General features: G+C 38.6%; 1 protein-coding gene across 1 annotated transcript in view; it reads left to right on the top strand.

The window, feature by feature from the left end:
- The first annotated feature begins 390 nt into the window (after positions 1 to 390).
- Positions 391 to 13338, top strand: part of LOC131677188 (uncharacterized) — a 53087-nt gene continuing 40139 nt past the window's right edge. Inside the window, exon 1 of the mRNA XM_058956888.1 lies at positions 391 to 733. Coding sequence (XP_058812871.1) covers positions 716 to 733 — 18 coding nt within the window. The 5' untranslated portion in view covers positions 391 to 715. The remainder of the gene's footprint in view (positions 734 to 13338) is intronic.

Here is a 13338-nt window from a genome sequence, read left to right as displayed (position 1 = left end):
GTGCAGGGTAAAGCAACGGAATCGGTGGTACTGGGACAATCTTGCATCGCCGGCCTCAAAGCATTTAGCAAGTTTAAATTGATCAGTTAACAATAGGATAATGATGAAAATGGGCTCAACACCCCACTATACATCGTGAAGGTGAAGGAAAATTTTGACGGCGAACGGTTCTTGCGGTGGTCTTAACGGCGCGTAGTTCGCAACAGCGAGCACGAACGACCGACCGTCGCTTAGATCTCCTGGGCTGGGGCTTTGCAAGGGTCGCTCGCGTCGCCGAGTGCGAACGAGAGGGTGGTTCAGCTAGAACACAACCAACGAAACACCTTTCGCGACCTGGGGGTGCGGAGTAGTGCCTGTGGTCGCCGTATAAAAGCTTTTGAGCGGGGTAAAACCATACTCAGTAAGGTATATCTTCGAGATAGTCGTGTGTGTCGGTCGGTTGTACTTTGTCGAGAGGACTTAGATTCGAGCGCGAACCAATTTTCGATTCCACCTAGTAGTGGCGTGTACAGGGAGAGTGAGAGGGGATACTCGTGGCAAGCAGACATTTCAAAAGTGATTGTGCCCCGGGAGTACAATCGGGTGTGTCGAAACCTGGCTGACCTAGTGGATAGCTGATCGAGTTACGGAATTGAATTGCCTTCTCAAGTAGGATACTGGCGGCAGTTGTTTAGTGGCAGTTCGAGGAGAAAGAAGCGGATAGTGTGAAGCAATCATGATTGGATATAAATTGGTATGTGAGAATAAAATGCATCATCATCACCATCATAACCATCATCATAACCATGGGCACTATCCTCCAGTAGAAAAACGACGAACAATTTGAAAAATGTGCATTGTGCGCGGAAGCGATGGCTGAAGAGACAGTGATTTGCTTTGACCTTGTGGGACCTGGCGTGTTTTTTTTCAGATCGGTGGAACTACTGGAAGTGGTGACCATTGTGACATAACTAAATCAAGGTCGGCCCACCAATGATTCAGAGCAAAAAATGATTTTGATTGATTATCATCTGGACATGTTGGTAATTAAATTTATTCGCGGGCTAACATCGACAACGGTCCACGAGCTGCTTGCTGCACGCGTGGGTTTTTTAGCTGCAGTACCGATAGTGGCGGTTGGAAACCTTTCGTTAGCAACTGGACGCCGAGCGCGCGGAGGCAGTTTTACTACTTTCATTTTTTAGAATGGTACGGTTTGCGATACATGCTCGCTGTCCTTTAGCGATAGAATGAGGAATGGTGCGCAGCGAAGAAAATCGAACGAGTTTGAAAAGATTGCTAAATTGGAGAGTTGGGCAGTGTGTGTAATATGAGGATTTCATCTTAATGTAATCATTTGTGTTATTGATTTTTTACGTATTCCATTAGCAAATCAGGTAACTCGTAAAAATATATTTAGTCATCTGTCAAGCTAGGGTCTTATACTTCCTAGATGTACAGTTAAATTATTGATTGAGTAGAAGGGGGTAATGTACATAGAAAAAAATATTTTGTAATTTTAAGTTCATATTCATGCACATATTTGGAGCATGAATATAAATGAAAAATTAAGTTCCATCACAAATACACACGACTTGTCGTGCTTTCTTCAAACGAATTTTATTATAATTTAACACGTGGATTGAAAATTACAGTTTCTTTAAACGGAAAACAAATGCACTTCAATGTATTTTTATTCGAATATTGCTCTAAAATGCATGGCATGTAATATTACACGAATGAAAGTGTAAAATTGTATGCTTTTTGATGCTCCAATTGAGTGCATTGATTTTAACGTAATTTTCAATCAAATTTTTGATTCGATCTTTGTATGTTTACATTCGTATTGATATACATGCCGTTTAAATTTCATTATTTTTTGGTGTGTAGTGCTACGGCTGTATTGACTGAACGAATGAAAGAAATTGCTTGCTGTCAGTATGGTTGATGCAGGGTGATTTACATAGCCCAGGTGTGTAATAACGACTGTCATCATAAATTTATCATGTAGTTATGGCGTCATTTATAAAACACGAATTTTTCCAACAAATAAAGGTTTCTTTCATCAAAAAAATTGAAACTGCGTGAAAGATATTTCAAATGGAAGTTTAGTCACAGAAAGTCTCCCGCTAAACATAAATTTGTTGTTTTTACAATTATTTAGATTTTTGAACAATGTTTCCTTATATTGGAATTTAACCTTAAAAATAACAAGGTCCAGCAAACATTTCGCATGTTGCTGCCAAAGGGTCATCCTTTCATACTTGACTTATGTTTGGTTAAATGGACTGCCTATTCGAGGAGGAGATCAGCCGGGGCAGATCTTAGAGACCACATGGTCGGTGTTAAGTCAGACCGGACTAAGTGACAAAATATTGATTTCGATGAAAACGAGTTTAACGTTTGAAACGCAGCATCTTTTACATTATAATTGAAAATTAATTTTTGCCATAATTCTTGTTTATTGTTACATATTTCAAATCTCGCAAAAGTCGAATGCACCTGACGAAATTCTTTATCCAGTGCCATCATTATCTCATTTTTTTATGTTTTGAGACTTAGTCTGGTCTGACTTAACACCGACCACATTACGTTAAAAAAATGTGACTGTGTGATGCGGTTTGTAGCGAACGTCATCTGGGTCTATTTTTCTTCATATAGAATGCGGAATTTTTCATTGAACTAAGTTAACTTTTTATATAGAGGCTGGTGGTCGCTGTTGTGTTTCTTATGACAAATGTCATTTTGGGATAAATTGAGTTAGCTATTCTGAAAAATCTCTACAGAGTCGCTTTTTCGGAATTTCGGGACTCTGCTTGGTTACTGAAATAGAGCGAAAAACGTGATGAGAAATTTGTTTGTTGAAATCACTGTACCTTATACTGAAGTTTTCGATGTTTTCTGTGAAAAATGTAACAAAAATTTAAAAAGAATTGCAAATATTGCGAAAATGTGCAGTTTTTGTTTTAACTTCATATATTGTAAATATTTTCGTTCTTTTTTAACCCTCCGGCACTCGCGCCGTTGTATTTTGTGCAACACCTTCCAAAACTCTAGCGAAATAGTCTTCCAGTACCAGCGGCTGTTCATTCGAAAAGCCATTCGCGCGAGTGCCGGAGGGTTAATTTTTATTTCGACTTATGTAGTCACATTTTCTTTTTTTTTACTTTTTAACGACATTCAGTTAGCTAGAGATTACTATGTAGGGAAAGTTATGAAAATTTTAGAGCCGTAGTATTCAAGTGAGAGCAAAGATGTGAAATATTCAGATCGGAAAGCTAGAAGTGGTAGGGTCATTAGAAACAGGCTTAAAATCTTGCGGACTAATCTTTTGTCTTCTGCTGGCAGGAGTCGAGCATAGGCAGTGTAACTACGAATCACTCAATTCTACCAACATCTCTCACGGCCTCCCTATTTACCATGAGAACTGACAAAAGAGAAATCACGTAAGATCACCACTGAAAACCTGTCGACGATTAACAACATCAATGAAAATGCTGCTGTTCCTCTCTGCATGCCTTCCAAATAGTAGATTTTTATTAGGCTATTGTCATTGCTCTTACAGTGGCAGCAGGTCTGTATATTTCATATCCTTCCTGTAAACTGAGTACTATGGTTCTAAAATTTTCATAACATTCCTTATTAGTTAATCTTTAGCTAATTGCATGTCGTTAAGAAGTAATTGTAAATATTATAAAACATAGTTACGAAAATCGTTTTAAAACTTTGAAATGAATGTCATACGCCACAGAAATAAACAAACAACAATTACTGTCAATAATTTGTGTGTTAAATGTCAATGAAAAAAAAAATTATAAAAACACCCTTTACTTTCAATTACCTATTAGATATTTGTAAGCTCTTGTGACGTAACAGTCTTCACGCTAAAACTTTAAAAAGTCTGATATTAATACTGTCGTCCCCCTCCCCAACCCTCTATTCAGTCATATGGTATTATAATAGAAGTGTTTGAGTTTTGCTTTTATAATGTTTTGTCCATTTCTTGATAATAAGCTAATCGTTCAGAAGTGAACTGAGTCTTCTTAGCATCGTAGTTTACTGCATCATAAGATTTCTACACTAGTATCAATTCTCCCTAGTTCTCGTTACAGCTGATTTGTTTGTAACATCAAAAACACGACTCGCATGATTTACATACAAAATGCATTATTCTAATGGAAATTTAGCGTTAGAACCGCATACGAAGCATAATTGTAGCGAGAAAACAAATCAATTAAACAGCGACCACAGTTGTTAATGTTTTGGTGAATTCAGTGTTGTGGGAGTATGTGTTTCAAATATTTATACTAAAATACATACATGTACATGCATATGTATAAGTGGCGTTGGCTGAGAAAATAATCACGCATGTTCAAGGAGTCTTTCGCCCTTTAATCAATATCAAATTTTGTTTCATATTAGACGGTGGCAGCTTGTGAGAATCATTGAATCATTGAGGTCAGATTATCTATAATCATATCATGATGTAAGCTCCCGATCTTCCCACATACATAAATGTACCAGAAAGTTTCGATCTTCCCCTATCTGTATCTTCAATGTCGAATACAGTTTTCTTAAATAAACACGTTATCATATGAAAATATTGCGCTGATAAAAATATTTTATTGAAACGTCTATCCCCAGATCGACAGGATATTCAGGATCCTATCGGCCAAATGACTCTTTCGTCCAAATGACCCTTTCGGTCAATGACCCTTTCGGCCAAATGACCTTTTCGGCCAAATGACCCTTTCGGCCAAATGACCCTTTCGGCCAAATGACCCTTTCGGCCAAATTACCCTTTCAGCCAAATTACCCTTTCGGCCAAATGTCCCTTTCGGCCAAATGACCCTTACTTTCCATGAAAAACCGTTTTAAACGTGGAAAAGCCTTGGGTTTTTCCCTCAAAACAATAAAAACTCAATTTGGTACATCACTAATCGCAGCTGTTCCTGTTCAATCTGCCACCCAGTCACCCTTATCAGGTGGGACTTGATACGGATTTTTGGAGTCACGGAAACTGACATGTGCTACCCTCCAACCAATTTCCCTTTCCACCGCTTCGGAGGAGCTGAGGAAACGGTAGCCTTTGCTGACGCCAATGCACGCTCAGCTACCTCAGTCTTGCCGTTTCGTACAGCAGACACCGGTGCCTTTCGAACTATGGGAACCATCTCCTTAACGTCTTTATGATCTTTGCGGAAACTTTCGATAACTCCACAGGTATGGGAGATAGAAATAACAATGTTTAATAAAAATTGTATAGTTTCTTATGCCGGACAAAATCTTACAACGTTTTGAAATTCAAAAAAAATCAGCCGGAAAAGTTATTTTGAAAAAAGTTATTTTCCGGATACATCCCTGATACATAGAAAACTCCAAAAAATGTCTATTAAAACCAAAAGATAGATACATAGTCTCTTCAGCGAAGTTGTTTCTTATTATATCCCCTACAACTTTGCTGAAGACAGTTTTTTAACTATTTTCATACAAAAATTTGCTTCCCAGCTTTAGGGGGATTAGTAACCAAACTAATACTTTAATAAAATAGAGAATATTGTATAGACAAACTTTGCTGAAGACACTATTGCTCGAAAATCGTTTTTTCGTGGTCAAAACAATTTCGATAACGTTTTTGTCTAATTGGAAACACTGTGCGACGAGTGGAGTAATAAAATTGGAGCCAAAAAGATGAAGTGTGACGGAAAATCAGAAAAAAATGCGTTAGGTGGTGATTTGAATAATAAAATAAAAACTTCGATTTATCAGCCGTGAAATTCCATACACGACGATTTCAGGTTCCCAACAGGGCTTCCGCCGGCCCTGGTATAAAGTTCGTTACATTTATGATGGTGCAGTGGTCTTATTCGTCAGTTTCACTAAGCACACTTGCAGCTCGGCATACAGCATTTAGTTACCTATGCGAATGAGGCGAAGTAGCAGAGATTGAAACAAATTTTATTTTAACTAAAAGTTGGATTTGGTCGAAAGTTCTTAACAAATATGTTTCTAATTACTGAACAAAAACACTTTTTTAGCCAATTTGATGGCCATGGTTTGAAACTAAGAGATGTGAAATAGGGTAACAGTATGCTTTGCTGCTACACAATAACCTAAGTACTTAGTTCGCTAAGTTGATAAAAATAGTTCTCTTGATTTACAATTTCTTTATCGTATGTGCCATAAATCACATAAAAAGAAAGTATCAAAATATATCTTATATGAAAAGGGCTTTCAATAGGTAATATTTTGTGTCTAATGCACAAGTTTGAAAAGGCTTAGTTTTTCTGGTCAATTTTGCACCACAGTGTAAGTTGTATCATTGGTTCAAGCTAAAGCCAAATGAAAATCTTTCAAATAAAATCATACCTTGGTACTGGAGTAAATATCAAAGCTATTGAATGTGGGTCACGTTGTGCTCAGCGGCACATTATTTATGCTGTACAAACGTATGATACACTTTTTCACCTCTGTGCAGACTATTATTTATATTTGCTTGGTCGCAACCGAGTGTACCATTTTCCGTTCTTCAGTTGCCACCGAACGAGTAAAAGCAGTGCAGCCCGAGCTGCTGGATGCTGCTCAAACACCGTAAAATCATTATTTATTGACAGCTCAATATTCTGGCTGACACACGTACAAACATCGGCACAAATCCATGCTTCATCACGGTCCTGGTGGAAAATCGAGCCCGGTTCACGTTCCGAACCGTAGCTGCAGGTAGGGTTCGTCGCGGTGCGGATGTGGGCGGTAAATGGATTATCCGCACCGCAACCGCAAAAAAATATCAAAACCGCACCGCTTACCGCAACCGCACTTTATTTACCGCACCGCACCGCGCGGTAATGCGGTAAATGCGGTAAATTTTTTGTATTTTTAAAAATAGTGTTGAAAAATTGTTCATTTGTATAACCATATATAATAAAATGTTATTCTTATTTACACGAAATTTAACTTTAAGAGACTCCTCAGAATGTAATGTTTAAGAAAAAATCAACTTTTGCATTTTCTATTAATAAAACTCCGTACATTTAAAATGCAAGCATTATACATTCAAAAACGTTGTACTGCAGTAATAGGAAAACTTTTATTTTAGCAACCCGTTAGTTAATTGAAAAAATGTAATAAAAATGTAATAAGAAATGAAGTATTTTTTTCTTTAAATTGTCATATTTTCAATGTGTTTGACATATGAAAATGAAATGGATGATTTTCGCATTTACGTAGTAAAAACCACCTTCATTCTTAAAGGAATTTCAACAAAAAAAATTTAAAGTCGAAATACCAGTACTTCTATATAGTAGTGCAAATATTCCAATATAGTGAAATAAAAACATTGTATTTCATCAATAAGAACGACGCCATATTTGATGAAAAAATTGCTCTATACATTACATCTAATCAGGAGTCCGGTCTTAACCGGTACAGAATTATTGAACATTAGAAAAACTGCTAAAACTGTATGATTTGTAACATACAGCAGAAATGTTATTAAAAATGGGGGTTTTATAGACAAAATATCCCAAAACTCTAACTTCCACATTTTTTCAAGAAACATATGTATTCTCATTCAGAAACTAAGCTTGCTCCCTTTAAAAATCTATGAAGTGTAATTTTCTAAAGGCTAGTTCTAGAAAGTTCTAGCATTTAATGTATTTTCCTATAATATTTTCCCAAAGAGCCAAAGGCAAAAACTTCAATTAAAGTGGACGGGAGTCAAACGATGTGATATTTAGCAAAAATAGTTTCAAAAAAGCTACAAAATAGTCTTAACCCTCCAGCACATGCGCCGTTATATTTTGTGAAACACCTTCCGAAACTCTCGTGAAACCTTCCTTCAGCAACAGCGGCTGCTCATTCGGGGAACCATTCGCGCGAGTGATGGAGGGTTAACTGAAAAATATTAGGACTTAATTTGGTAGAAAACTATCGTAAATTTGAATGAAAGTACGCGAAAAAAAGTTATGTAGCATACTTTTTGAGAAAGAGTCCAATAAAATTGACTGCATTGACTCACATTGAATTTACATAGCAATCAAAGAAGATAGAAATACGATGTTGATGAACGAATGATAGAATAATCATCCTAATTTGGACCCCTCCATATTTTGGACGATTTCATACATTTGTATCCTTTATTGCCAATTACTCCAAATTCGTTTGGTTTGATGAAGATAATTATATTCTTTGGGTTGTGTTTAAGTCCCAGCATAATTAGTTTATCTCTAATTTCTTTAAATTAATCAAAATTCACAGTTGAAAAATTGATATCGGAAACGATTCATAATTCAACGATTTCCAACAGAAATCGGGAGAAGTGATGCACTTTTAAATTGTATTTAAGAGTAAAAATTTATTGTTTTTAAATGATCTAATAATTTTGTCTCTATTTGGATCTTGCATTTTATGTATTTGAAATGGTTAGTTTGTGAAGTCTTACTTAGAAGTATAAAATAACTAGTATCCAAAATATGTCGTAAAATAATAGCGTCAAAATATTTCGGACACAGCTAGATTTTCTTTCGTAATGGCAGTCTGTTTATCAATTTAGAATAACCAAAATTATCACTTTATCAATTATTTTTTTTTGGGTTGCGGTTGCGGTAAAACCGCGCGGTAAAAGCTCTTTCCCGCACCGCATCCGCGGGAAAAAGTGTCTTACCGCACCGCAGATTTTGCGGTGCGGATGCGGTAAATACCGCGCGGTTGCGGTAATTACCGCAACCGCGACGAACCCTAGCTGCAGGGATAAAAACCATTGCTGTTGTGAATTCATTTCACCCGGTAGAACAGATCAGCTTTGGATCGAAATCGTGCATCAGCACCGTCGCGCCATCGAGCGAAGAAGCTGGCAATTAAAGTATGACATTCTCAGTAACCTAGAAACTCGCGATTATATACAAATTTGTCCTTTTTATTTACCTGGTTGTGGTGTTAGTTGAAAATGAAAACATTAGGCGGCGCCTGTAGTGCACAATCAGTCACTGATAGTTGCTTTGCGGACTTTGATAGATGGATATCTAGTACATATCTATCTTTGACTCTATCAGCAGAAAAGGAGTGATGTGTTTTTCCATTTTCTTTTTTTTTACTGAGAATTGAGCAGTGGACGGATATGATAAAAATATAGCAGCATGTTGCTTGAGCCCCAGCTAGCGGCGTTTACAAACTCGAATCATTTCTCACATTCATTTTCTTTCTCCCGGTGTTCCAAACACAATAGTTTTGGAAGGACTTGTGGTAACGAGGACTTTTGCGATCGGTATAATAGAGTGATGGACTATAACACATTATATATAGCTTGTGCTTTGGTATGAGAAATTGCCACGGGACTTGGAAAATTTTGTTTTCTTGCTCAGTATAGTATGAGTAAAATGCAGGTCTAGGTTATATAAGCTTTAAAGATGCGCTCGAAAGAATCCTAAAATCTGCAATTTTTAAATCAAAGCTGTTTAAGAGACTGGAACAACACAATTAGCGCTCTTAAGAATAATGTCAGCCGTTTGTTTTCACTACAATACATTTGATTGACGAGCAGGGGAAAAGGAGATCCGCAAACTGCCGAAAATCTGCTTTCACATAAGTCTCCTCATCCATGATGAGACAATGCGGTTTCATCAATAGCTTAGTATAGTGCTAGCATGCAGGTGATTTCTCTACTGTAGGGGAGCCCGGGGCTAGTTGGCGGTTGAGGTAACCTAACCTGCGATTGAATCCGAGCGCGCACATGTTACCGAACAGCAATCTTCGATCGACCCGATCGAACGCGTGATCCAGATCGAAAGATATTAGCTTGGCTCTCTGTTTACTATGAATCAACCGAGAGATTTTATCGTTCAACGAAAGAGTGACTTGGAAGATATTGCGATCGTCGTTGGAACATTTTTGAACACCACTCAGAACTCGGTGATTTCGCATGACGTTTTCAATTCTCGCTTTAATAATGTGCGAGAGGAATTTGAAACCGTAATTGGGAACGAAATGGGCCTGCATGAGCGAATAGTGTCATTTGACCCCTTATTTTTTACGAAAACGATTACACCTTCCATGAACTTCGATATCAGAGCCTCGTTCATAGCGAGGTTGATTTCTCGGTCGATAAAATCGAATGTGCGGAGACAGATTTGTTTCGGGATGCCATCGCCATGCTTGGACATTTCTGATTTTAGACTGTTGATAGTCGACATCATGTTTGGGTCTTGAAAGTAGCTGTTGTACGCTTATAAAAGTTTAGGATTTTATTTTAGGTTTTGGACACGCTAACCATCAAGTTATCCATGACGGAAAATTTCGACGTTGGCGAGTCAAATACTGCCAGCTGGTGCGTAGTTCATTGGCGTTCTTAGACGCAAGAACAGGGGGCAGAGGGACTAAAACCCGCTACCGGGTTCTCTTCCAAGCTGAGGGAGGCACATGCGAACGGTGACTGCTTTGTGGCTCGTGAAGGAGCTCCTACGTGAGAGTTCGTATTTCGTAGCTGATCGCAAAGACCCGATCAATCCTGGACATCGAGTTGTGTGTAATGTATGTATGGAACGGATTTTGACTATTTAACTTAACCCACACGCCACGAAGTTACATTTATTGGGTGATCGCTTGAAGAGATGGGCTCGAATTATACCCTGTCGCTTCGTACTGTCCTAGTACACTATTGAAATCGCCTGCCAAAATAACATTTTCGGTCTGGTAGCGTAGGCAAGAGACAAGTGTACTGTTCTAAAACCTCTCTCTTGTAGGGTGGTGAGACCCAATACAAACCGTAATCATCCTCCTGCGAAACGTATCCCCCGTCTTGTCGTTGTTTCTTACCCGGCGGTCGATGTTGAGATCGTCGGCTTATCGTGGAGGTTGATGATCGGTCGGTATGGTCACTGTCGTTCTTCCTATCTTTGGGTGAGGGTCTCCGAATTGCTTCTCCTCCGCTGATCGGTTGCTTGGTGAGCAATTTGTCGTCGGTAGGCTACCGACCTGTAAGGAGTTCGGAGTCCGAGTTTTGTTGAGTTGGAATACTTGTGTTTGGTGGTAGTAGAACGAGCGTCTGGTCTGCGGCCAGTTTCTGGACCAGAAGTTTTTTGTTTTGGATGCATGAGATCTCGCTGTGGACGAATTCGTTGAGGTGTCGGCACGTTCGGTGTTGTGCGTAGTATGATAGCGCTGCAATCATTCCATCGTTGGTGACAAATGATGGAATGTTCGTTTTTACCATCATCTTCACGACTCGAACATCAGTTGGGAAGTCACTGAAAGCTTACTTCTCATCCCACATCTTCTCATGGATTGAGAATACGTCCCCTTAAGCTTGAAGAAACCCGATGATATCTTCGTTTATTACGACTTCGGAGGGATCGTAGAATTTTACTTCCGCAGACCCGTCCTCCAACGTTATCCGAAGTTAGTAAATCTTTCCATTGATCTCTGTTTCGTGTACATTGTCTACGTTTTTCACCAGCTGCCTGTGCCACGGCGAGTTCGTTGACATAAACAAACGCACAACCGAGGCTTCAGATAGATTGAATTTGCACAACGTGGTTCTTTCAAACTCCAAAACGGTAGTGATGAAGCTCTTCATAAGATGGCTTTCGTTGTAGATGGGCATTAGACTGCCCAGAAAAATAATGATTTTTTTAAAAATCCATGCGACCCACCCCTGAGTTGAATTTGAAGCAAATCGGACAAGTCTAGCTACCGGACCAAAGTGCCTGAAGTTTGTATGGGATTTTTCGACAATTTACATTGAAAAAATCCATTACCTTGTATTTTCGCCACTAGGTGGCACTGTATACATCGTATTATCACTGTAAATAAAAAAAGAAAGATAATTCAACTGTCTGCAACTTTGTCGAAGACTGTTTATCAATCCGGCTTTGTTAAAAGAAGTTATTAAATTTTTAACGAAGTGATGTCTGAGTTAGTTTTGCATAGGGCCTAGCAGAGCATGGTTGTGTATCAGAACTCGATTCCAACGAACTATACAATTTTGTGAAATAATGGTTAGTTTAGCTCAATAGTTTGTTCAGAAGAATTTTAGTACATAGTACGAGTTATGTTTTGGTTAGAAAATTTTAGTTCCAGCTGTGACAACGTAGAGGGAGCCAACATTAACTTTTCATAGAAGAGAGATATCGAGATGTTCGGAAGAATTATTGTCAAATTCCTGTTCTACAACTTTGTGAAGACACCTGATTTCTATCTCTCTCCGTTTAAAAGTTAGTGTTGGTGCCCTCTATGCGGTAATATGTGGAACTAAAATATTCTAACCAAAACATGACTCATATTATTTACTATAACTCTTCTGAACATACTATTTAGCTAAACCTAGACATGATTTAACAAAAATGTTTAGTTCATGCGTATCGAGTACTGATACACAACCATGCACCGCTAGGCCCTATGCAAAACTGACTCAGACATCACTTCGCTAAAAGTTTAATAACTTCTTTTAACAAAGCCAAATTGACTATCAGTCTTCGACAAATTTGTAGACCATCAAATTATCTTTCTTATTTTCACTTACAGTGATAATACGATGCATACAGTGCCACCTTGTGGCGAAAATGCGAGGTAGTGGGTTTTCTCCATGTAAATTGTCGAAAAATCCCATGCAAACTTCAGGCACGTTTGTCCGGTAGCTAGATTGTCCGATTTGTTTCAAATTTAGAGCAAGCACTCCTTGGACTAGAAATCGACTCAGGAGTGGGCCGATAGGGGTCATTTTTTTCTTGTCACTCTAATGGGCATAATCAATGTGAAGTGTTCTCGCGGATAAATTCACTCGAAAACGGGCCGGCGATGCCCTAAAACCTCGTGACCGAGTGACAAGCTCGAACATGATAGCTGGTGCATGACTTCCAACTAAACACTGAATGATTTATTTCTGATTCCTGAAGTCCTGGCTCACTGAAAGAGTAGGCTCTGGTGTTTAAAAACGATTTCACTTGATTTTCTGGGTGACGCATACTCCGTGTACTACCGCTTCTGCCGGAAGGTTGGAGATTTTCGTGTTTCAATTTTTTCGAACTCGACCCGACCCGAACCCGATAGCCTTAAAATTGAAAAACCTACAGCCGACCCAAGCCCGACATTTTTAGATCTAAAAAAACACGAACCTGGTCCGGACCCGAAAATATTGAATTTGAAGCACTCGAACTCGAGAATTTTGAAATTGGACAATCCGAACCCGAGTCCGACCCGAATCCGAAAAGTTAAAATTTAAGAGACCCGATCCGAACTGCTAACTTTTGATTTCATCATGCTGAGCTGTTCAGAGGAATGTGCAGTTGTGATAGTGTACCATTTTCATCGAACGTAATTCTACATCTACACTTGTTGAATTGTGTCCAGGAGCTCTGAGTGAACTTA

This window comes from Topomyia yanbarensis, chromosome 1 (genome assembly GCF_030247195.1).
Source record: "Topomyia yanbarensis strain Yona2022 chromosome 1, ASM3024719v1, whole genome shotgun sequence".
NCBI lineage: Eukaryota > Metazoa > Arthropoda > Insecta > Diptera > Culicidae > Topomyia > Topomyia yanbarensis.
Note: the sequence above shows the minus strand (reverse complement) of the source record. Positions and strands in the feature narration are given on the sequence as shown.